Below are 26,903 nucleotides of genomic sequence, written 5' to 3'. Positions count from 1 at the left end.
ATTGTCTCTCACTTATTCATTCTCACTTGTTCTCTTGCACTCACTCTTATTTTCACTCATTTAGTCTCATTCATACTCTCATTAGTTTTTACTCTGACTTGTTCATACTTATGCTCAATTTCAGTCACTCTTACTCCCACTCCCTCATTATCGCTCTCTCTCCTTATTCTCACTCACTCTAAATCTCTCGATCTTGCTTATTCATTCACACTTACTCACTCATGTTCACTCACTCTCACATTCCCTTGCACTCACTCTTACTCTCAGTCATTCTCAACTATTCTTACTCACGCTTACTGATTTTCACTCACAGATACACTCACTCACACTCATGTTCACTCACACTCTAAAACTCCCAAACGCTCCTTCTTATTCATTAATTCTCACTCATTTTACAGTCACTTTTACTTTTAGAGTCACATTTACTCTCACTCACTCTGACTCACTCATATTTATTGACACTCATTCTCACTACTGGTCACTGACTCTCACTCACTTTCATACACATACACAAATCCTCAAACTTATGCAAGGACTCTCTCACACAAACACTCACAAACAAGCACCAACACAACATACATTTAAAATATTTTTTTACCTTACCTCAGCACTAACTGAAGGCCCTGTTCCACCTCCTGGTAGTCTATTTTTAATTCAATTAATAGTGAATACTAGAATATTATTCACTATTAGTTGAATAAAAATGTGCAGCAAAGAATGAGACCAGAGTCTCAAAGACCATTACAGCACATTGCCCCTATGTTCTTGGCACTGATTTTGCCACGTCTGAGTCAGGGGTTACAAGGGGCAGCTGTTACCCCTTAATGGCATCATGAATGGCATTAATGGGCTTGGCCTGCTCACAAAAAGTGACATGTTGGTGTGAAGTGCAGTGTCTGATAAGAATTTGACCACTGACACCCAGCGGAGTAGACCGCTCACAGGAAGTAACCCGCCGGCACCCAGGTGAGTGACCTGCTCAAAGGAAGAGACAGGTAAATATTCAAGGAAGTGGCTATGTCACAGGAAGTGACCATCCAACATTCACGGAAGTGGCAAACTCACTGAAAAAAAGACCTGCTGATGCCCAAGTAAGTGACCTGCTCACTTGTCATGGCCTGTTTCCCCAACACAGTAGCATTTATCTCTGTGCAGCCCTTCACTTCACCATACCTCAACATCAAGTTCTTTGTTTTTGTCACAGCTTTGCCAGCCCACACATAGTAACCACACAACAAAATCCCTAACATGGCAGGTGGTGCCCTTTGAAGATATTTGTCAAGATATTTACCTATCCAGCAGGCTCCAATCATCAACCGGGACTCGTGCCTGGGTGGGCGAAGCATGCCATTGTCATGAATGAGTGCTGGGTCGTAAGACACGCCATCCACAAACAGCGTCACTGTGGGGAATTCCAGGTTCAGGACATAGTGGTGCCATTCATCGTCGCAAACCTGGAATTCAGGATATATGGAGGGAAAGATAAAGAATCAACGAGATGGGCTTAGATGGAGAAAATATCTGAGGGCCAAGGAGGAGAAACTGGAAATAGGCCCACCATATTTTGAAAACTATTTTTAGGGACATTCAGGAGCACATGTAGACACTTTGAAGAGCAATCTAAAGCGACAATAAATGGTATGGAATCAGATGCAAGCAATATTAGGACAGCAAAGACAAGTTGTCAAAATGTTCCCAAAAAAAGTAGGCAATGCAGTGCTGCTAGATGGCAATCCTAATATTGTAGGGCATTGAGTGGTGGAGCCTTAAAGTCTTCTATCTTTGTCTATTTAAAGGATGAGTCAACCAACTGATATTAAAGAAGAGTTATCTTTTCATTGTGTCTACAGTTTCTGGTGTGGTTAGGGAAAGCAAGGGAAAAAGAACAAGCTTCTCATCTACCCAGAGGGAAGGTATGGGTGATTTAGGAAATGCTTGTTACAGACAGATTCAGCAAATTTCTGGAACTTAGATAGACGCTGTTCAGCATTATACATAGCAGCAGATTCCTGTGTAAATCACTTCTTTAGTATTTATAAAATTAAGGAAGATTATTTGAAGTATCAGGGTGCAGCTTTACGAAAAATGCGTTTTTCATTAAAAGTGGATACCTTAAGAAATAGCCCTTTGTGCAAGGCACTTGGCCCTGAAGGCATCGCTACATGTCATTTTAAATATGGCACAGACTAATGGCCCCTGTTTTAAGTTTGCTAAATGCTGGTTTTAGCTTCTATTTTTAGAAATGTGATAAGGGAGACATAAGATGCTAACTGACAAGTTTTCTTATTGATTCTATCATTAAGTTTATTGACTGCATCCTGATGAAATGAACACAGTCCTGGGTACAGTACAAGGGTATCCAGGTGAATCCCAATATGGTTTCCGGGTGTGTCCGGGAACAGTGACTTAACTTATATTTTTTGATAAACATATATATTGCATACTCCCGGGGCTTCCTCCATTTAGATTTCATGGATATTATCATGGTATGTGATGGAGTCAAAATGATCAAATTATGATTAATTCTTGAACAAAATGGGTGTGGATCAGGCCTTTACTGGGGTTCTGAAGCACATACATAGAAATTTATGTGCAAAAGTGAGATTGGATCTGGGTGGTGAATGTGCTAAGTTTGTGGCTCATGAACGATGGCTTTGCCCAGAGAATCTAATTGGTTGTGCATCAGACTATCTACTCCAAAAATATTTTTGATATCAATATTGTGGCCTAAATATCATTTACGTTTACATTTTCAAAAATATTGTGCTAATGGATGTAAACATTCTTTTATTGATTCCAATGGGGAGACATGATTAGAGGTGATATTAAGGACACTATATTTTTGTCAGACGATATTGTTAAAGAGTTTTAATTTGCCAGAAAATAATGGCTAATTTAGGCAAGCTTCAGTTAGCCTTATTAGGACCTAGTAACAATCATTTATGAAATCCTGCTGAAAACTGCATGTTTATTTTAGGTGTATAAGATTTCCACAGGCATGTGTCTTTTATATTTCAGAAAATCAACAAAAATACAGCCTCAATCACAGTCTCTTAATTTCTATTACAAGATTAAGGTTACTTAGTTGAGTTCGACACAATATTGTATGACTTTGTTTCATAATGTATGATTTAATCTCCTTAATTAAATATGTTCCGATTTAACTACTAAGATGCCTTAGGAAGTATGGGTTACTGAGCGTGTTGTACAAACTAATAGATTGACTGGTTGTCATCAATGAAACATTTTTAATCCAACCCTTCTATGCAATATTATGCTATGAAAATAAATGCATGTGTCTTCTGTCCCATAAACATTATAGTTGTTTGCGATGTTTTGGCTTTCTTTGAAAACGGACTCTATGTCAGCCTATTTCCAGATGGATTTAGGTACTTACAATTATGCTAACTCTTATGATTTATTAAATAATCTTTTTGTTTTCTCCAATAATGCCCCACAAGTTTATTTACTTAGTATCTTGTCATGTGCAGATCTTATTAATAGCCTTGGACTCTAGGAGAGACTCAGATAGTCTTATCCTCCCGAATGACCTTTTATTTTCTTAATTAAAGCATTAATAATAGTTAGGTAAAGTACCATACTGTCATGGCATACTTGCTTTTTATACAAATAGTATTAAAGTATCTCCAAAGCAAAGTACCTGGACACTCATGGCTGACCAAAAATTCAATCCTAAGTTACTGTATGTTGATGCCAACCTTATGGCTCAAACCCCAAATGGATTGATTGACTTTTATATCACATTCATGGATTATTTAAACTTAGGTAACATTTTTTCTAAACGTTACATACTAACCATGACCTCAAAGTTAATGCACAAAAATTGTTTCTATAAGAAGCAAACTCCTGGAAGAAGTGCAAACTTTATATATTTTAGTTTTAGAAAATAGTAATGAGTGGTCCAATTTTCTATGGAAGAATGACGCTCATTTAATTCATAAAACCTTTCTTTGATTTTGCCTCAAGGATGGTAGGTAAACCTTTGGCTCATATGCTGAGCAATTCTAAAAGAGAGCATTATTATATGGCGCTGTAACATGGAGAATGTCAAATGTGTCTTCTCTAGAAACAGAATAAAATAGATTCTGTTTGATTACTTCTGGGGTTATCCCAAAATTCTCCCATTTGTCTGGCCATGAGGCGCTCGGCCTAGGCTACCTCTAGGACGAAAGCAAGATTTCAGTTTTTTCAATTTGGTCCAAACCCACTACTTCCCTAAACCATGAAATAATTACAGATTCTCAGAGCATGAAGGTCAGTGTTAAATTCCAACTAAACTACATTAAGAACAAGATGTTTAGAATTAGTGTATCAAGGATTTTAAGACACCTAATAGGTTACTGCAAAGGTAGACAAGAATTGGGCTAAAAGAGCCTTTTTAGATTAAAGATCCCTAACTATGGAACAAACCAAAGTTAGTAAATCTTCAATCAGATCATATTTCCTTTTAAAAACTGCCCCAAGAATGGAGCCATATTTAAGCCTGCTCTCCTGCCTATACCAGTGAAATCTTACGAGATTTAGAATGAGCATCATCCATCAGATGTCATCTTTTCCCAAAGGCTGGGTCTATTCTGAAATACTCATCCTTGGCCCTTGTGATAATAATTCTTATCAGACACCGATGTTTTATTTCCCTTAACTGCTATTATAAAACTATGTGGATCGAGTTTCTGTCGTTGGTGCTCAGGTTTAAGAACTTTACGAGTTATAGACCAGCTTTTCTTTTTTATAGCAGTTATCCACTGCACGACAATGTTATACATTAGGACACTTTATATTTACTGCTGTTAAATTAGCAAACAAGATTGAAAGTAGATTTACCTACTATAACTATAACTATTTTTAATTAGATTATATAATATTTTATAATATTTTAATTCAAGTTTTTTCGAAGTATTGAATGAAATTTTACACTAATAACTAATTATTGTCTGATTAGATTGTTTATGATTCTTTTGTACTACTGTTGTAATGGGTATTTTTTCATAAACATGTATTGAGGCACATTGAATTGATTTGCATTGATTTGCATTGAATGAGAGAACGAGGCATAGAAAGACATGGAACGATACTCGGGAAGCATGGGGAGCATGTGACTGAGAAGGACAGAATGGTAAAAAGGAAGCTGACAAACAAAGAAATACTTCATTTAAAAAGAATGGAAATCAGGGAAGGGGGCACCGAAAAGGTTATAAAAGAGGAAAGAAAGGGGAGTAACAAAGGAAGGTACTAGGAACAGAATGTACATGCATTAAGTAGGAAAGCTGGGGAAAAGAAAGAAGCATAAAACATGAATGCTGAGAGAAAAGTAAAAGACGGATGGATGAGAAGCAAGTAGAGAGTAAAGAAGAACGGCAGTAGAAAAAGAAGCAAGATGAAAGAATAAAGTTTGAGAAGAGCACTGCATTGACTAAACTGAGAGAAAGCAGACATTATGAGATTGAGGTTGAAAACTCCCAAGAACAGGAAAAGATGAGGATGAAAAAGAAGAAACTTTATCTGGGAACGGGAAAGATAGACCACTAACACTAGTAGGCAAGAAGGAGAAGCAAGATCTGTAGTGGGTAACTAACAGAATGGAAAGCCAGTGGAGAGTAGAGATAAAAAGAGGCGAGTCAGATAAGGACCCTTGATAAGATAAGAACATGAAATCATGGTAGATAAGGAGACAAGGACTGTTGGTAGATATGGAAAGGGAGATGAAAAGAGAAGTAACCTTGGTAGATAGGAAGGAGAGAGGATATGGTACACTGAAAAGGTAAAGAGCTAGAAGTTTGGTAGATGAGGAGAAGAGGCTTTGGCCATTGGTAGGTACAAAGGAGAGGAGCAGAGAGAGAAAGGACATTAGTAGATAAGGGAGGATGAAGGTGTAAAATAGGATAATTGACAAATGAAAGGAAAAGAACATTGGGAGACAAGGAGGTCATGGTGAACCTTGACGCATAAGAGGGAAAGGAGGAATCTTGATATATAGATATGGTAAGGAGGGAAGGAGACAACCAACACTGGTATACAGGAGGGAGAGGAGAGAAAGAGAGGAGGGCCAACAAACATTTAGAGGTAACAAGAACTTATTTAGAGTCTTGTTAGGTAAGACAGCAGCAAACCTAAGGACCCCTATGGCAACAGTTGTTGTAGAGCAGACCTGCAACAACACAGCCTCTGACTTGCCCAATCTGGGGTTTGCTGCTTGGTTGTGAGTAGTTTTTGCTGAAGGTATTTCTACTAACATGACAGGAGCACTTTTCGTAGTAAAAACAATTGAAGGGTAGCCTACCATGCTAATGTGGCATGGTGGAGCAGTCAGCAATTTGTTTTGTTTTTCAGAATCAAAAAAGCAATGTCCTCAACACTGTGGAATTTTTCTACAAGCATGCGGAGAATATTTGATCATTTAGTCAAGTTTTAAGTCCACTGCATTAGAGAAGACAGATGAAAATGATGCTAGAGAGGTTGCCTCTTCAATGCCATTCTCACTGGTGGGTGGAAGGAGTGGAGGATGTTTTCTATGGCTGCGCCAGCAGCAGCTCCAACATGAAAGACTTCGTTTCCCCCACCTTTAAAGGAGTGGGCGAACCAAGACGAAGTTAAGGTAAATGTCCCAGACCCACCCACATCTAAATGAGACCTTCAGTAAATAAGATTGCGGAGAAGTGGAAAGACATCCAAGAGGAATCCGTGAGGGTAATGGAAGGAGGAGGAGAGAGAATAAGCAGTCATGTAGTGGAAATACAAGGTTAATAAGGGGGAGGAGAGATAGAGAAGGAAGTGCCATAAAGAAGAGCAGGGGAGAATGAGAAATCCTTGGTAGATATGGGGTAAATAGAGAGAAGGGACATGTGTATAAGGGAAAGGCCTAGAGAAATGAAATCCTGGTAATCAAGGAGAATAGATAATGGACCTAAGTATAGAGCGGCCATGTACAATACCTGCTCCAGCTTCCAGAGAAACTTGACCGGACGTGCACTGTCCACCAGAGACCAGTACAGGAAGGATATGCGGCATCCGTGGACAGCCAGGGAGTAATGTGAGTAGCTGTCCTCTGGCAGGAGATAGAAAATTCAGACATGCTATTAATAACATAGGAGGACCTTGCACATAGACCCTAATCAGAGAGATCTTGAGATCTCAAACCTATAGAATTCCCAAGGACACTGTCTTTTCCAGCCTTGGTGGTCTTCAGATATCATACAAGAAGTAGATCACACAGCTGAACCGATATTTCAAACCTTCAAATAAATAGCTCACACATCTGAACTAGTATATCTAAATACTAAGAACACTGGCACGCCTAATTCATGGAATTTCTCTCCCAGACCTGCCAACTCACATGGTGCCACCGTGTGTCACACTAAATCTGCTCCATTCACAGGGTCACCCGGTGAGGAGCTGATAACACATGATGGAAGGGAAAAGGAGCAGATGTAAACCACACTTTTTTTGTTTTTGGACTGTTTTAAAAGCCAGTATCTATTATGGGGTGTGGAAAAACCCCAGGACATCGGTACCATTCTGGGCTGGCTTGTTTTTAGCAGGAGGTGGTGTGGTGGGGAGGGTGCAGAAACGCCTCCTATGTAAATTTGGGAACAAGGCCCGTCCCTCCAGGGCCACGCCCCCTCCTCACACAGTGATTTGTTTCTTAAGGTTGGCAGGTCTGCTCTCCCTCTAAGCATCCATCTTATGCAAACCCGCTTGCACCATCCACCTTTATTTAAACCATGCACTATAACAACACCTGCTTCATTGACAAAATGCCCACACAACTCAGTTCACAAAATTACAATCAACTCTTGTTACGCACCATCGGGTGCCACCCTTGAAAAAGTGAACATAAAAGCCATCTTCCTCAATGCTGAGCACTGCCTTTTAAGGGTTTTGTTCAGAGAATCTTTTTCAGTGATCTCATCAAATGCACTGCCCATAACTTGTGGACTATTTGGGAGGTTTGGGTGCAAGCTGATGAGTCACACTCCAGTTGAATGTATTTTGTTTTAAGTTCCAATCAAACTTTTACAACTACTACTTTTATGCACAGAAATCACACAGAACAATGTAAAACCATTGACAGAATTATAAAGATGTGTGGACATTGATATTTCTTCATTCTGTTTAACATCTGAACTGAAATAACATAGGCCTAAGTTTCATTTGCCATAACAATGAGGCAATGAAATAACCACACTGCTTCCCATGGTAACTGTTCAATTCTCTTCCCACAGGTCTACATCAGTGACACCTCCTCTGCAAAACCCCAGAACAGCCAGTCTCTGACCTTCACAGGCACTAACATCTCTGTCACATTATTCAAAGGCAATGGCAAAGTAAGGGTTGGTGTGTAGTTAAATTAGGTGATCAAACTTTGAAGTTTGCTTCCTTGAGTTAACAGTGCTCTTGAACCCAGTAAAGTGTGTGGTCCAGGCTATAGGGAAACATGAAATACATTTTTAGGAAGATAATATACAATGCTTCCATAGGAATGCATCACAAAGTGCATATCCAAACAGTGACTCACCAATATCAAACACATATAAGCAAACCCAAACTAATACATAGCTTACTCAAGCAGCTACATCCCTGACACAAATGCATTCTACTGTCACAAGCATCCGACCCGGTCTGACTTACCATTTTTAATGGTATTGCAGATGATAGTCTCTTCTTCCTTCTTTGGCTTGATGGGGCTGACAGCATGCTTCATCCACAGGGAAAGTGTGAAGTGGTCACTGAGGCCCTCCTGCACGATGCCCCGGGGCACCAGCGTGGACTGGGTCCCATTGAACCAGTAGATCACGCTGCTGTCCTGGCTGTAGTGGACTGAGAGTCCAGATGTCCAGTTGTAGTGTGGGCCTGTGGCAGGGAGGAGGTCAACTTCTCCATTGGAAGCCCCTAGGGCAGAAAAGAATGACACAATGGTAAAGAGGAATCAGTGAGGGTATGGAAGGAGGAGGAGAGAGAATAAGCAGTCATGTAGTGGAAAAGAGGTAAGGGGAGAGGGGATACAAACAAACACAGAGAATAAGAGAGAGGGGAGATGGGATGAGAACACAGGGAAGCACTTGCAATGGTGAGAAGAATAATTACTTATGAAAAGACAGCATTAAAGGTACATCAAGTATTATTTAAAAAAACCTCAGATCCCCATCTATACATTTATTTATGTCACTATTATGCAAGCTAAGCTAGCTCAGAAGCAAAAGGGTAAAGGATGGTTCTAGATCATGTACATAAGAGGAATGAAACATGGATGAGCTAGGATATTGGATCAGAGCATCTCTTGGGATGATGCTAGAGGTCCGGAGAAGCTTAATAGTGTCTAGATACAATAAGAACAACTACTGGTCAAGTAAGTGCTGTGGGAAAGGTTCTAAAATGCTTATTCTTAGAAATATTTTATGATGAAAGGCTCTAAATAAACATTTCTTTTGTCAGAAAGATGTTACTGTGTTACAAAATACCATATGAAAAACTACTATACAGTGAGATAACACAAACATCAGGATGTTTTCGGAGGCAAAAACTTTTAAAGTAGGGTACCTCCCAGGACAACTCTTACTGCTGCAAAATATCCACTAGTACATATATATTACTGTAGCTAGAGGACAAATGTAGGCAGAAAGTTCTATATCAGAATATCTCATAGGATAATTGTACCCTTGAATATCGAGTACAAGAATATTGTGGCACAATAATACTGTGGACAAAATACTGAGGGACAGAATATTGAAAGGCAAGTACACAGAGAGAAGCACACATCTACTATTCTTAATGCCACATTTATGCACCATGAAGATATATGAATCATCAAGGAGCATAGTTGTGGAATAGAACATCTGTGTATACATATCTTTTGATATTGTGTCCCTCAAAATTTTGTCCATGATATCAGTGTCCCACAATATTCTGGAGTTGCTATTCAAGATCCATATCTAATAAGGCACAAATGTCAATATAAGAAGACCTCGAAAGATGGAAATGGGCGTATCTGAATGAGAAATGGAATAAAAAGCCATGTGTCATCAATGGGAGTCTATTAAAAAATAACTTTTAATAATTAGAGGTTATACTACAAGGAAGTTAATCAAATGTGTGAAAGTACAAAAAGGGTGATTGCTGTCGCAGCTTATCTTATAAAACACCTGCCAGAGCCATTAGCAATGACACGTACTAGGCGATGTGGTTGTTTGGCTAAGACAAGAGACTTCCTAGCCCGTCCCTCGTCATCCTACTATCACAAAGTTAAGCCGCCAACTGATCTCTCTTTTTGGAGCTGCTGATTGCAGACTCAGGGCCTGAGGTATTTGTTGGGGGAAAAGGAACTCATGTGATGGAGTATCCTTTCCACGAACCTGTAGGTCGGCCCACCTCAATTGATGTCGGGTGACCCTCAGTGTATAGACAGTGGAGCCTACTCTGTCTTGGCCACCTACACACACCTCCGAAGGCCCGACCGAGTAAGGGCGATCGAGGTTTGGCCGTGTATCTGCCCACCACATGGAGATGGGGCAAAGACATGGGCACTTTTCCATGCCTGTGACTGCCAATGAAAACGTGGCCCTATGCAACAGTGAAACTTTTTAAAGGACCCCCAAGCCATGCTGGAATGCTCCCATGGTGAAGGGGTTATTGCTGTTTTTTATTTTTAAAAGAAAATCCCTGATTTGGGATTTTTTTTATTTTTAAAGAAAAGCTGTAAGTTTGATGACCTGTCTCTCAAATTTACAAAGAATTTCCAGGAACCTATGCGACATAAATTTCTGGAAATGCCAGAGATGCCCAAAGGGGCAGTGGACATCTCCAAATAAAGAGGGCGGAGTACCCTGGCCATGTCAGGAAAATAGTATTACACTATGGCGAAAGTAATTACTCTTTCTGCTAATAATTAAATCAGTCTCAAATTATTTGCTTTGAAAAATATTTGGGGTCATCATGAGTTTTATTTCAGTTTCTATTGCTTTGGTTAGATTTGTGTGCAAATCATAAGAGTAAATGTCCATCTTCTGTTCCTAACTTTAGATCCTCTTACTGATACGTTTGACAAATATCTGTGATGTGTGGAATTACATTTTACTTTACACATATTTGATGAAATGTTTTAAGTCCTTTTGAAATATATTTCCAAAAGATAGCTTAGTAGAACACACAGTTTGAGTAATAATAATTAACATGAAAAGTTTCAGCATCAGTGCTAGAATATGACTTTTTAAAAACAAACTTTGGTCTTTGCTTCTTGTAATGGGTTTCTCTTGGCCTTATGAGGTGCAGCAGAATATCTCCCAGTCTACGTTGAACATTGAGGAGCTGGAGAAGCTTCTGCTTGAGAACAAAAGCACCCTACTGATGGCGATAACTCTGCTAAGGTACTTCACCAGAGAGTTCTTTAATTGTACACAAAGTGGTATAGTACTGCATCCATAAAGGGCACGGTCTAATGCAATAAACTTAGGAAAACACAAGCAGGCGCAGAAACACATTTAATTTAATAATGAAACAGATAGAATGGTATTTAAAGGTTGTTCTAACAAGCAAACGTCTGACCCCACGGGAGTTGACAGAAATGACACTGGGTCCTTCAAGAAGGCAGTGAAAATGTCAGACATGCTCCAATGCTAACCAGAAGTATTTTTCAAAAGTATGATTGAATTACTAACCAGAAGCATATAAAAGTACATCTTACATCAAACAATATAATAATATATTTATCAACACATTCAAAACACAGTTTCAAGGCTAACTAGTTTGGGGAAGAAGGACTGCTAGCGGGTGTAGGAGGAATTCCCTCCACTAACAAGGAGGGGGGGCCCTAACCCCTCCTAAATGGGCATCAATCATTTTAGAAAATTTTCCTTTTACACGAAATCTAATTGGAGGAATGGAATTGTTAAGAGGTCAACAGAGACTGCAAGAATCATACATAGGGTGTGCATCATCTAAGGGCAGGAGTTTCTTTGAGGGACCCGTAGAAGTTACAACTGCAGAGGCTAGAATTCTAAGAGCAGCTTCTATGGTTTAGTCCCAGATGTGAGGGTGTGCACCCTGAATATTGAAACCACAATATCGAAGACAGACTATGTAAAAAATATATTGACCATTAAGTAAGTCTCGATTTCTATACCTAACTCCACGTAAATGTATCTAAAGCAGCACATATGTCTTCAAGGCATTTAGATGTGGAGTTATGAATAGTAAATCTATACTTCCCTATATGCACTTACCTTTCTGCATTTAGTGCCACAATATTCTCTTCTCAATATTAGTGTATCACAATATTGTTGGAGTCGATATTCAATAGTACAATCTGTGTCAGATGTTGAAGCGCTACTTAGTTTAAGACTAGGTTTTTTCCCCACATTCTGTACTTTCATAGTGTTAAAGGTTGAGTGATATTGTTTCTGCGATACGTATGAGTTAAAGCAATTACCTCAATGAATATTAAATAGGACACTCTAAAGAAATTACTGCATGGGACAATTCCCACAAAGTGATTTGTATAACAGGTTACCATAAGAAAGACCTCACAATGGGGGAATGTTGGAATTATTGACCTAGCTTCTATGAAAAAGATTTGCCAGACGCAGAACAAAGAGTTGTCTCACGCAACCATGGGATGCGCTCTACAAAACGCCCCACCTACTTCAATGTGCTCAACCTACCACACAGCTTGCGGAGGGATCTCTCGGAGTAGTTGTCTCGATCGCAGCCCTTGGCCACATGATTGGTCTGCAGCTCCACAGTGGCCTGGATGTTCCAGAGTGGCTCTTCACAGGTCTCAAGGCGTATGCCGGGAAACAGTGGCATGCTTCCTGAACCGGGGGCATACTCAATACGCTTATTCCAGCCTAGCCAGGTGGATAAGGAGACGAGACAAAACACCACCATTAGATTTAATTGAAGAATGAGAATTCAACCTGCACTGGTGGATGGAGTTTCTGCCTCCCACTGCTCAAACACAGAAAAGTAGATTATTTCTGAACTCAACCATACATCAGGGGATTACTATTATCTTTTAAGTCAACGAAGAAGAAGAGGGCTGCTCGATTACCTTGCCAAGAGGGTTTGCAGGTTGGTTTCACCTGTACCTCCACTTCTGCATCATCCGAGGCGCGTTTTTTGCCACAGTCGTAGGCGGTCACGGTGAACTTGTACAGAGCCTCGCCTCTGTAATCCAGCTTCTGTGTGTTCTTAATGTTCCCTGGAGATGACAAAAGGTGATGAGAAAAACAGAGAGCACAGAGAACAATGGTTCAAAAGAGACCAGAGAGAGAAAACGTTAGAGGTTAGAAAAATATAAGTATTTAGATTCATAGGAGGAAGAGCAAGCAGGTAAGTGAGCATCAGAGAGAAACAGTATCATAAAGTAGACACTCTTCTAAGGAATACTCATAGTTCTCTAACATTTGACAAAACCGAAAATGAAAAACAGAAATAAAAAGATAAATTAAAATGAAAAGAAGAAAGCAATGAATTCAGGAAATTATGATAAACAAGAGATAGAATGAAACAGCACATTCAAGAAAGAATAAATACAAGGCTTAAGAAAACGAAGGACTGGGAAGACAATATAAATAAAAAATAAAGAAATGAAACATCCTGCAGTGCCTTGACCCCTTCCATTAGGCATCCTTCTTTAATCTCATCAGGAATGGCATCCAGCCTGGGCACCAGAGTGATGGGTATCGTCCTACTGTGGTGTCTTCCCTGTCTGGGCCTGACAGAGCCTGGCAGATCCTAGTGCTAGAACCCATGCCCATTTTGTTTCTGCCAACAGCAATTTCATTTGATCTCTTTCTCCCACCTTCCCTTTTTGTCGTTTCTTGGGTGACCTCCATATAGTGCTGCCAACGTCTTATAGGTGCCCGCCGTTTCTGGAGTTCTGGAGTTACTTGGGTGGACTCCATTTGGTACCTCAGATGTCTTATTATGCCCGGCTGGAGTTCTTCCTTGGGTGGACTCAACATACCAGTAACTTGGTTTGGGGCATCTCCAGGGGTTGGGTTCATCTCTCCTGGATGGACTCCCACCAAAACCCTGTTATTGGTAGGCGCTCCTCTTCCTTGCATACATGCAAGCTCAGGAGTATGCTTTCGAAGAGAGTAAGGATCATCAACTACTATACTGAATTATAATACACTACGTAAACCAAACTAAACTAACTCCAAGTCATACTTTTTTCAAACACCTCTACCAACACCCTCTCTGACGATGGACCAACCAGAAAGAGCTCTGTGGCCCTGTCAAGGGACAGGAAAGCACTACGGAAATGCTACAACACGTTGCTGTACAATCACAGAGGCCTGTGTTGGTGAATCTAGGAGACATGTAGGATATCACACATGGAGATAGAGGGATGACCCTGTGCTGTTTACTATAAGATCACACAGGTTGTGTGATATCTATGGGTTGGGGTCAGAGGGTTTAATAGGATGCATGTAGCTGGGTTGGGTGGATTTGAAATAGTGTTCACAAGGTTCCTTTGCCTTGTTGTATGGTTGTCTCTAGAGACAGGTATGGTGTTCTATGGGGTGTAAACCCTGAATATCAACCCCCGAATATTGACATGACATAATATAGAGGGCAAAATATAAAAAATAAAATATTGACAGGTAACTAAGTCTAGATTTTCCATACTTGACTCCACACTATGTGGTACATAATACACCTATATGTAGGATAGGAATAGTAAATCTATACTTCCTATATGCTCTTATCTTTCGATATTTTGTCCCTCGATATTCTGTCCTCGATATTCTCGTACCACAATATTCTGGAGGTGGATATTCAGCAGTACAGGTGTTATATAGGGGAGGACACTGGACACAGGTGGGTGCGCGTGGGAAGGATGCTGGGGAAGGACTTACCATCATTGTCAATGTCGAAGGGCACATTGGGGGTCAGGATTTCATAGTAGCAGATCTGGCTGTACTGCGGGGAGCAGTCCCCATCCACGGCTTTCACCTTCAGGACCCGCCCGTACAGCTTCCCTTCTGTCACCGCCACGTGGTAGGACTTCTCCACAAACACCGGCGCAAACTCATTCACGTCGTTCACTCGTACATGGACTGTGGCTCTGTGTGAGGAAGAGAGTGTCACATAAGGGCAGATGCTCACAAATGCGCAAGGACCCCCCGTGATAGGACAGTGGTCAGACGAAATACAAGAAACCCCTGAGATACCCAGCCAGTAGGTGGTAGAGTCACAATTACAATGAGCATAGAGGAGACCCCCTGAAGACAAACAGAGAGTCAGTGGCAGAGTCAGAGATATGCTCAGGTTTTGGGAGGAGAAGAGAGTCCTCTAAAGCCAAACCTTGAGAGGTGGCAGAGATAGGAGTGGAGGGCCCCATTCCTTGCCAAGTGGGGCGGTATCCCAGAAGGGGACACCACTCCATCCTTTTCAGAGTTTACCAGCTGCAGGACTGAACTCAGTAAAGCCTATCAAGTTTTCAAGTACATCTCCTTCTTCCAGAAGCAGGTGCAAAATGTGTGCGGAAACAGACCCAGAATCAGGGAAACATATACAACTGCACCCAGTAAATCCCAGTCAGCATATCATTTTCCATTTTGTGCCCGGTGAATTGAAATGTTTGGTAACTGGAGTTGAGATATTGGATGGAATCGGTATCTCAACAGCGGAGTTGTGGTGTGTTTGCACAGCTTGGTGTGTATGCCATGGAGTGGTGTGTCAGCAAGAATTAGTGCATGAGAACTGCCAAAGCTTTGGGCTGCAAGTATGAATGTAGTTAAAACATACCACGTAAGCACGCTGTTGGCAGCTACTGAAATGCTGAACCTAGTAACACGAGAGCAATGCCACCATTTAATATGGTCTCCGGTATCTCGTAAACGTCTGCCTGGGATGATATGGCTGCCCATCCCTCCCTGCCTTTCAGTCCCGGATGCATCTGTTGAATGCTTTCATAAAGGATAATGTACACAGGGGGGTGTCTCTGTACCCTCCCTCTTGAGGTCATGGTGGGTGTGCTACGTCAGTGGGACCTTCTCTGTAAGCTGAGGGCAGAGAGCCAAGAGGGAGCTCGTGGTGCTGCCCTGGGTACACCTAAGCATCCAAGATGGCGGCTGGATCTCAGGTGTGGAAGGGAACACTGCCCAACAACCTTTAACTTCCCAGTTGGGTGGGAAATGTTCAGCTTCCTGGGGTAGGTTAGACTCCGGAGGAGTGGGGTTAGGCCCCCAGAGAGGGTGCCAGGCCCCTCAGAGAAGAAAACCCTATCCAGGTGGACAGCCAAACAACTCTGCTCAACCCCTAAATCCCCAAATGCATGGTGCTGCCCTGCACCCTAGGTTTGCTTGATTTTCTCCACAGCTATGGAGGGAAATCACTTTGACCTGACTGAGTGCCCCAAGCGGGCTTAGTGGCTATTCCCAATTTCCTTGTGAGCATGCATGTGTTCACCCTATGAGAAAAGCATTGTCCTGCCCCTCTACATCTATTTTGCTAAGTAGATTTTGTGGTCAACATTATTTTTTGTGTGACTATCTAGCTTCACAAATTAATAATAAATATGCATCATTTGTTCAATTGTCTAGATTGTGTTTGATTAGATTTGGGAATTCCACATTTTCTTTTGAAATAAACCCATTGAAGTGTACTTGTAGATGGCTGGTGTATTAAGAGCACTTATGCTTAAGCTCAGGTATTTATCTGATTGGGTTCTGCACGTCTTCTGCAGCCAAGAAGGTTGCCAAGAACAAGTATTTGCTGCCTGGACTTGGCAGGCTTATGTGACATGTCTGGACGTGCAAAACATTGTGTTCTTTTCCCAGCTTCTCCTTACTTGTGGGATTTCTTGGAATTTGCTCCGTCGGGGCTCTCGCCGCAGTCGTAGGCCTGGATGGTGAAGGTGTGCTCCTTCTGTACTTCACAGTCCACTGGCTCCTTGGCACGAATAAGGCCCTCGCCCGTTGACTTATCCAGGATCACTGCCTCAAAGGGCACCCCCTGTCCGTGCACCCGGAACCCGCAGATCTCTCCTGGTGGGGAAGAGGGGAAAGGATATAAAAAGTGGTCAAAACTTTTACCTGGGTGATTCCTTCAAACAGAAAGAGTTCTTGCCTGGCGCCATTTTGAAAACCCTACTGCGAGTGAGCCCTGAAGCCATTTTGAACAACTAAGCTACTGCTACCGTAGACCCACTAGATCACAAATGGACAGAGCTCCTGCAGACCCCAAGATCAGAAAGAATGGTACATCCACTTTAATATAGTGGGGAGATCATACAGATGGCGTGGCGCAGAAGGTGTCAGAAACTGGTTTGCAGATTTCTATAACGCAAGTAGACATATTCTCGACAGCTCTAGTTTTCGTTCTCTTAGCTTATCCCTAGGGAGGCTGCCCACTAGTATGTGTAGGGCACATGCTGCCATTGGTTTGGATTGGTAACACTGCTGGCATTTACGCATGAGTGGTGGTATTATGCAGACCACATTCTGATCAGCGAGGTGCCATCTCCCTTCTCTGTGTCACTCATTCCATGTGTTTGTGTGTCTGCCATTACACGTCTGTGTTCATGTATGTCATTTCCAATGTATGCGTTTCTGATTGTCATATACTCTTTGGTCTGCTGGTTCCAGTGTCTGTTTGTCTTACATTCCAGTGTTTGGGTTAATGTTTTGCTAGTGGTTAGTCATGCCTCTTTGTCCCTCCTTCTTCTGTGTGGGAGCAGGGACCAACTACTGTATAATTACGTTTTGTCCTGTTTATCTGGTCTGTAGGGAACTTCTTTTAGCTATGTTTCCTGTGCCCATCTTCCTCTGAGCTTAGCTGTAAACAAGGCTTCAAATCAGGCTGTTTCCTGGTCATATTTGGTCTTTGTGGGCTCTCCACATCCTGTCTCAGATGCCTGGCTCCCGCCATTCCTTGCACTGAATTTTCTTTACCAAGTGTGCCTGCCTGTCGGCTGTGAGTAAGGGCGGAGGATCGCTTGTAATTGCTTATAACCTAGGCACACATCTCCAGCAGGGCTCTGCAATACGTAGAGACAGTGCCCACTTCTGCTCTATACTGGGGTCCCACTCGCAGCTCCATCAGTGCACCGCAATTCATAGATTCCAAACCCTCAGACCTGCCAATTCCAGGAACCCCACACACGCTGTTTGCAAGAGCACCTCAGTTCTCGCAGTCAGTACACTCTCCTGCTCCAGTACTGGGACCTCGGGCACAGCTCCATTAGTGCACCTCAGTTCGCACACTCCAAACCCTCAACCATGCCAGAACCCCACACACACTGTCTGCCAGAGCACCTCAATTCTTACAGTCAGTACACTCTGCTGTTCCAGTACTGTGACCTCTGCCAAGGCAATACTGGACCCAAAGAGCAAAACACAGCTCAGCCAGTGCACCTCAAGCTAAACATCCAACACCACTGTTGATAAGAACCACCACAGCTCCGCCAGAATCCATCAATCCTAACATTCAGTGCACATTTCTTCTCAGTACTAAGGTTCACACACGTGCCCATCAGGACTCCTCGCTTCAGTGTTTCGGAGGCAATGCCACTCCCATGTTGGGCTTAACTCGCAGCTTCACCTGGGCACCTCCAGGCTTACACTCTGCAACACAGGCACGCCAATGCTAGGTTCCACACATAGCTCCATTAACATACCTTACTTTTGACCTTGTGTGCCCATTACTATTCCAGTACTGCAGCCCACATACAACTCTGTCAGTGCACCTCAACTCTAACCTGCTGTGCCCCATTACTCCAATACCATGAATTACACGCGCTCCGTTTCTCATTCCTCACCCGCTGCTTTTCTGTTATTCCAGCACTGGGCCGGGACACAGCTCTGTTCATACCCCCAATCCTGATCTGAAGCACCCCAATATTGCTGTTTGGGGTTCACATACAACTCTGCTAATGCACCTCCTGCTGTTTTTGAGTACCTCCTGTTGTTCCACACTCTGACTTCTGTTTGAGGACGTGGAGGAGCCAATTAAATCTATTCTTACCTGCCATCTTTATTTGGGAGGGTCTGTTTCACCTATCTAACAGCATTCTTTCCTTTACTGTTTTACTCTCAATGTTTTCTTTCTCCCACACTTTCTCTTTCCAGCTCTTAAAATCCTCACGTTAACAGATTTACTCTTTTTTTCAACTGTTTATTTCTACTCCTCTCCCTTTTTTTATTTCCCTCTCCCTCTCGTTACCTCCTCTTTTAAACTAAAAAAACTTAGTTATTTCTTTCCTTGTTTCGTTCTTCTCTTTTTTCTTCATTAGGCATTCATTCCTTAACTGTTTTTTTCTTTTCCCTTCATTCTTTCTATGTCTTTTTTATTTCTTATTTCCTTTGACTCAGTATGTGTCCTTTCACTTTTTGAATTAGACCTTTCTTCCATTGTTTCTCTGGCGTTTTTCTGATCTTTATCTGCCAATTCATGTTTTACTATAAATCCCTCTTTTTCCTGTCTGTATGTGGAAGCAACAAGTTACTTGTCAGGACCCGAAGTGTCAAAGTGGTTTTCCCATTCTGTGTCTGTGGGAAATGTGTCAGTACATACATGCCCTGGTTCTTTTGATGCTTGTTTCTCTCACCATCTCTCTTTTTTCTCTAATGTTCATTTTTCTCTTTCTTTTCACTTCTTTTATTCTTTTTTTCTCTTTATTTTTTGTTTGCTAGATTCCTTCACCTTTTTTCTTTTGTCTCAAACATTTGCTCTATTTCTTCTCTTAGTTGTGTTTTCATTTTCTCCTTCTTTCTTAAAATTCTTTCTTTTATTTCTTCTCAACCCCTTCTCTTTCTTCCTTTGGTCTGTTGTATTTCTCTCCTTTTCTTCCCCATCTGCTTTCTCTCCTGAGGCCTAATTAGGAGCAACAGATGGAGTGACACTGGGGCCCCCACATACCTATGGACCTCACTCAAATCTAATTACTGCTGTATTATCCTACTATAATTCCACTCAACCATTTTCCTTTCTTACTCCAGGGCCCATGACGCTGTTACTACGCCACTTCTCCTCTACATCTTTACTTCCAACTCCCTCTTTCATTTTACCCTCCAATCCGTCCCAAATGATACTTTTGTTAAGGTGTTTTGAACAGTACAGTCTAATCTCAAAAGTCTATTTCTAATAAAGGCGTATATGATAATTGTATATGTTTTATGGTAGAGGAAGAAGGTAAATGGAAGTGATTTAGTTATATGCTGGGCCACTGGAATTATATGGCAGGAAAAGACGAAATTATGAGGCAGGGTTGACCAATTTATGTGGCAAGAAAAGTTCAGTTATGAATTTCCAATGCAAATAGCTCTAACCCAAAAAAATGTGAGACCTATTGCATTGCAAATGCTTGTTTATTGTTATGTTTATATGTTGTATTCCCAATATCCGTATCTGTTCTCTTCCTACCAGTGTCCTTATGTCTCAGTTCTGATGTCTCCATCCATGCCATTGTATCTACTGGTAGTAGAATACCAATGGCCATGCCCCCTACCTCGCCAACGTCATGTTTCAGTGCCTACATGTCTTAGTGCTTCCGTGTCCTAGGGTCCATGTGTGCAAGCCCCAGAGCCTCATGTTTCTGTGCCACCATGGCCCGGTGTCCATGTTTGCAAGCCCCAGCGTCTCTATGTTTCTGTGCCTCCATGTCTTGGTGCTTCCGTGTCCCAGTGTCCATGTTTGCAAATTCAAGAGCCTCCATGTTTCATTGCCTCCATGTCTTAGCACTTCTGTGCCTCTGTGTGCTTGTTTGCAAGCCCCAGAGCCTCATGTTTCTGTGCTTCTATGTCTCAGTGTCCATGTTTGCAGTCCCCAGAGCTTCTGTGTTTCTGTGCCTCCATGTCTTAGTGCTTCCATGTCCCAGTGTCCATGGTTTCAAGCTCCAGAACCCCATGTTTCTGTGCTTCCATGTCCCAGTGTCCATGTTTGCAAGCTCAAGAGCCTCATGTTTCTGTGCCACCATGGCCCAGTGTCCATGTTTGCAAGCCCCAGCGTCTCTATGTTTCTGTGCCTCCATGTCATAATACTTTCGTGTCTCAATATCCATGCTTGCAAGCTCCAGAGCCTCCATGTTTCTGTGCCTCCATATTTTTGTGCCCCAATGTTCATCAATCCCTGTGTTAGCCTTTACTAATGACCATGCTGCCTTATCATAGTGCCCGTGATTCACCTCCACTTGTCTATCAGTAATTTCTGGTCCCTGCATCTGTACTTCTCTGTTCCGTTCTCTGCGTTCCAGTCGCTGTAGCTCATTTCTGTTGTTCCTTTCTCTACGATACACTATTCTGACTACAGGCTTCCTTTCCTTTGTCCTGTTGTCTGTATTACTTTTGTTCAGGAGTATACGTTGTCCTTGTCTTAATGACCACTTCTTAATTTCCCTGTTCTATTCATTGACCATTCCAGTGTCTTAGGTACCTTCTTCCGCTGCCCATGTTTCCCGTCTCAATATTCGTTGTTCCAGTGTCCAACTTCCCCACTCTCCAGTTTCTCTGTCCCTGTGGCCTAATTTTCTTGTCACTGTCTTCGTTCCTTGCCCCCATATCTTTTTCCTTGTTCCATTGTCCACATTCTCAGTTTAAGTGACATTGTTTTTTCTGTTTTGGTGTCCATATTCCCTGTCCCACTTTTCTGATTTCCTTGTCCCAGTGTCAGTTTCCCTGACCAATGTCTGGCTTTCCATGCCTCTCTTTCCTTGACTTAGGGTCTGCGCTACGTGCAGCAGACGTGGTTGCTGCTGATGTGGGTGTAATGGAGGCGTAAGTGCTGCTAATGCAAGAAGATACCCTGCATATCCTGAAGCCCAGACCTGCAGTGGCCGCCTGCTGCTAATGCACCTCTGCATACAGACAGTAGAGAATTTGTGAGAATTAAACCTTAAATGCCTGTGTACTCTAGACTACAAATTGCAAACAAATGAGCCCCCTCGCCCCCACAGTGCATATTATTATACATTTTATCCTGGTACCCTGAGACACAGAAGGGCAGATAATACAGTGACTCCGGAGGGAAAGACCCCCAGAGCTCCCCCGAGCATTGACATGCAGATGGGAATCCTGAGACTGGTGGTTAGACCCTAAGTAGGCCACCCTGCCTCCATTCCCTCCTCTGCTGTCCCCTTCCCTCCACAGTACCTGCATAGTGCACTGGCGCGTCCTTGTCGAGCGCGAAGAGTGGCGGATTCAGCAGCACGGTGTTGTCATTTTCCATGATAATGCCCTGGTACTCTGCCTCGATCCATGGCTTGTGTTTGTTAGCTGCAGAACAGAAATGGAAGAAACACTTGGCTGGTCAGTTTCGGGGAGATGCCTTTGTCACAAAATCCAGCACCTTACAGTGGACAAAAACCTACTACAGTAACAGCCATTGCCCCTTCTATCCAGGGCACTCCTCGTCTGACTCAATGGCCCTAGCAGGAACAGGCGTTGTCGTATTATCATATTTGCTGACCAAAGACTCAGATGTATTACTTTGCTGCCTGTGATCAACGAGTGTTTGGTACCCCTGGTAAACGGTACCCTAAGCCTGTATTGTTTCCTTTGGCCTTCAGTCATAGAGGGTATTCCTGGACCTTAACTCCTTCAAAACCCTAAGCAACAAATTTAGGGCCAGATTTACAAGGTCCTAACGCCTCTTAGCACCACACTAGCGTCATTTTCTTTACGCTAATGTGGCATTAAGGAGTCCATTCTTCTTCACCATATTTACAAAGTGGCTCAATGCTTGCATTGTGCCACTTTGTGACCCCTTGCGCCACATTATGCCTGCACCAGGCATAATGTATACATGGGGTCATTCTGGCGGTGGGAGGCCCGTACAAATGGCGCAGTGAATTTTACAACATTTCTCAGTGCCATTTTTAGTGTCATTTTTAACACCTGCTCAGAGCAGACGTTAAAATAACGCGCCCATTACTTTCAATGAGCCTCCCTTTACTTTGCAGGATTAGCAGCATTATTTATGGCGCTAATCCTGCAAAGCACCATAATAGCGTGATATATTATGATGCTATTGTCCTAACATGCGCCATGATGTGCCGTATTGTAATTACGGCGCTACCACGGTGTGGTTAGGTGCAGGTAGTGGGGGGGCGTAAGAAAAGGGATGCATCACAGCTGATGTGCCACTTTCTTCTAAATCTGGTTCTTAGACTTTTAAAGTCCCAGACAATGAGAGAGTGATAGCTTCTAAAATCACCATGGCCCTGTACTTCAGTAGATGTCTGAACAAAGGGTTACTCTTTAGAGGTAGGGAGACATCGCGAGAAGCTGTGCAAGGACAATAACAAAGGAACAGAGTAATGAAAGTCTCTGTAAATAAATTAGAGAGTAACAATAATTTATTATGGTCAGATACTACATAAATAGAAATAACAGAAATGGAAGAAAGATTTGGCTGCTCAATTTCGGGCAGATGCCTTTGCTTATTAAAAATCTACCCTTTCCTATATCTTAATAGGGAAATGTATATAAAAAAGATGAGGAACATGATGCACGCGAAACTGCAAATGCTCAGGAAACCATCTAAGTGGTGTGATGCCAACATTCAGTTTGTAAACTGTTGATCATGACTAATCCCCAGTGTGGACCTAACCCAAACAGTCTTAATGAACTCACTCTACTGGAGATGCTCGTGCACAGATGAAAAGGAACAGAGAGAAAACGAAACACAACCCTACTTAAATGACGTTTACTTGTCTTTCTTAGTTTGTATCTCCTCCCAAGTGCCCGAAGCAAACAAACACTTGGGAGTGAGAAACTAACCATGACCAATGCAAAGCACAGACCAGAACACAATCCATACATCTAACACTAATAGCTATTAATAGATACAATTAGGTTAAAATATATTGCAAGACTTAAAATGTATCTCATCGAATGTGGTTTAGTTATTTTGTTAGATGCCCGTAAATCAGATACATTTAATTGGAGATACAGCCCAAAGTTTTGAGAGACTACATTAAAAAGCTATTTTGTTCAACTCTAGGCCAGTGGTTCCCAACCTGTGGTCCGGGGACCCCTTGGGGTCTGCGAAGCCTCCTCAGGTGGTTTGCGACTACATGGAAAATGTAATAATTTTAACAGATTAGGTCCCCAGCTTTCAGCAATGACCCAGTGGGGGGGTCCCTAACTTCCAATAATACTCAGTGGGGGTCCCCGGGTTCCAGTACTGATAAAGTTGGGGTCCACAGAAGTCAAATGGTTGGGAACCACTGCTCTAGGCAGACCAGTTAAAAAGCTGGATATTGAAGTTCTGGCTAGGTTTTTAAACAGGAACACCCAACCTCCACCCCACGCAGACACATACACAAAAGCACAGACACACACAGCAGTAAATTAAAATAATAATAAAGGCTAATAGCTGCAGCTATCTCGTCAGGAATGTAATAAGCACATGGAAACCACCACCAAGAGTGGAGGTGGCTGAGCAAGCTTTTAAAAGGGATGAGCCGTCCCATGTGGGTCAACATATTGTAGGATCAATTAATTATACTACACTCCCCCCAGCTCAGGGATGAACATCTCTCTTAATTAAAAAGAAAAGTCCCTTGCTGGTTGTTGACTCTCCAGAGCTCATATACTGTTTTATTAAGTGGTGCACTGAGACCTCACACGGGGAATCAGAGGAGGGGGTCCATTGACAGCAGCAAAGGAAACTCTAGAAGGAAAGACTTGCAGAAGAATAGCCAGCCTCAGGACTAGAGATATGAAAGTGCATATCCCCTGGGCTCTACAAGTGGCGGCCCGTCCTTTAGGGCGGAGGGGCCACGCCCCCCACCTTTTGCCCCTCATGAAGAGTGTCTGTCAGGCTGAACAAAGGCCAGCCTGACAGACACTCTCCATGTTCAGCTCAGGCAGCCAGGAGCAGACATGCACAATTTGCGCAGACTCCTGGCTGCCTGAGCTGAACTTTGCTGGGCTGAGGAGGTCACAGCTCCTATGGGCGTGACCTCCTCGGCTCAGCAAGGGTGCCTCGAGGTCCTCCCCTGGGTGACGAGGAAAGCGTCACCAATTGACACTCTCCCTGGGCGCTTCAGGTTTAAGCCCTGAAGTGCCCAGGGCAAGTGTCAATCAGTGACACTTCGTCACAGAGTGGGGTGGGGTCAGCAGTCCCACTGACCCCATCCCACTCTGTGACGAGGCTGGGACTGCTGCCTTCCCTCATTGGCTGGGACCTGGAGGCTAAAGGTCAGTGTGCGTGTGTGTGTGTGTGTGTGATGTTTTAAATTGAATGTTTGGTGCACGCGGGCATGTTTGAGTGTTATGAGTGTTGTTAATGGATGTGCGTGCGTGTGTGTGTGAAAGAATGAGTGTGTGCGATCTTTTAAAATGAATGTTTGGTGCGTGCGTGCATGTTTGAATGGTATGAGTGTTGTTAATGGATGTGAGTGTGTGCGTTTCTGTGTGTGAAAGAATGAGTGTGTGTGTGTGTGTGTGTATCCCGCCCCCCTCCCTCCTAAAGCTGCCGGCCGCGACTGGCCTCTACGTTCCTTGTCCATTCCCAGTGCTTAGTTTGAGTTGGTGACTGCCAGGGGGGCCCACCAGTGATCCTTCTTGGGGACCAGCACTTATTTTTCATGATTTGACATCTCTCGAGAGCAAGAGAGAGAAAAACACACAACGGAGGAAGAGAATGACAGAGAAACCGACACACAGAGAGAATGCAGATACCTACAAATGAGAGATAAAGAGTCAGGGAGTGTCTAGTAGTGGATTGAATAGATATCAAGTGGTGTGAAACTCTACAACGTTGGTATTCGGCAAGCTAACATTTAATAGCGCCGGCATCTCGCTTCTGACGCGCATTTTTAGGAATTAAGCACTGTCCATTTCCTGTAAATGCCAGGGATACCACTGGATAGAGAGGTCAGAATGGAAGACACCTCTTTTTATGAGTATAGAAGTACTTTCAGGATCAGAACCAGCAAGTATAATAATAAAAACCTCTACTAAGCACAGCGGGAAGATAGATTCCCTTGTAGGCATAAAGAGACCTTTCAGCAGTGCTTAATTTGAGCCAGTGGTTTCCGGTGCTTGGCTCCGGGACCTAATTACCAACACTGGCATTTATGACTGCTGCCACATGGTGGTGCTGTTTGCGTAATTTAAAGATGAGCAGAACCACAGTTGTTTACTGATTCAATGTACATTCAAAACAACTAATACCTGCCACCCATCATACTTGTAGTAGTGTGATGGTTATTAGTTGTGTAAGTACTGTCATTAGCAGTGCTGACAGTGGCAATGTGTAGTGCAAGCTGCAGTAGCCTCCTGACGAGGGCCCTGGCAATTCTTTTTTTTTTTACAAATTAAGCAATGCACTGGACCTTTGGCCCTTCTTATAGCCCTTTCCTCAGAACTTGGGCCAAGGGATGTGTAAAATCCCTAGATCCCTACAGGATGGTGAATGTGCAAGCCTCAACACAACTGCGTTGCAGCTTATGGCCGCATAGTGCATTCTTTAAAGGTCTATATATGATTACTGCTGCAGGGGTACCTCCCTATAGGGTGAGTGCTCTATTGAATGAGCTAACTAGGTCACAGAAATGGATGTCACTATTAGGAGGGTGAGAGGTTGTGTACATGCTCCTGTTGCCCCTTTCTGGTAGCATGCTACACAGGATCTAGTGGCGGCGGGATATAGGTATCCATTGGCAATTGTAGTGTTGCTTGGTAGGCTGCAGAAGGTGTGTGAAATTGGCCTGGTGGATGGTTGGGAATGCCTGAAGTTGTCTAGACAAGAATAGTCTGTGAGGCCAGCTCAGAAGAATGTGTGAGAGTGCTTGAAAAGGAAGGAAAGCTCCAGCTGGTTAATTTGTGATTGATCTCCACAAGATCAATTCACAGTCAAAATTACTACGCAATCAATCACTGAAAAAGCTGAGGAAAGGCACCAAAGATCAGGAACGTCTTCAGTCCACTTCT

General features: G+C 42.7%; 1 protein-coding gene across 1 annotated transcript in view; it reads right to left on the bottom strand.

Moving 5' to 3' along the window:
* Positions 1 to 26,903, bottom strand: part of CLSTN3 (calsyntenin 3) — a 91,502-nt gene that overhangs the window by 21,781 nt on the left and 42,818 nt on the right. Inside the window, exons 2-9 of the mRNA XM_069243028.1 lie at positions 22,113 to 22,235; positions 16,817 to 17,012; positions 14,880 to 15,088; positions 13,064 to 13,213; positions 12,675 to 12,860; positions 8,650 to 8,910; positions 6,954 to 7,066; positions 1,292 to 1,454 (exon numbers count right to left, since the gene is read on the bottom strand). Coding sequence (XP_069099129.1) covers positions 1,292 to 1,454; positions 6,954 to 7,066; positions 8,650 to 8,910; positions 12,675 to 12,860; positions 13,064 to 13,213; positions 14,880 to 15,088; positions 16,817 to 17,012; positions 22,113 to 22,235 — 1,401 coding nt within the window. The remainder of the gene's footprint in view (positions 1 to 1,291; positions 1,455 to 6,953; positions 7,067 to 8,649; positions 8,911 to 12,674; positions 12,861 to 13,063; positions 13,214 to 14,879; positions 15,089 to 16,816; positions 17,013 to 22,112; positions 22,236 to 26,903) is intronic.

The sequence above is a fragment of the Pleurodeles waltl genome, chromosome 7, assembly GCF_031143425.1.
Source record: "Pleurodeles waltl isolate 20211129_DDA chromosome 7, aPleWal1.hap1.20221129, whole genome shotgun sequence".
NCBI lineage: Eukaryota > Metazoa > Chordata > Amphibia > Caudata > Salamandridae > Pleurodeles > Pleurodeles waltl.
The sequence above is the reverse complement of the archived record's forward strand: the minus strand, read 5'-3'. Positions and strand labels throughout refer to the sequence as shown.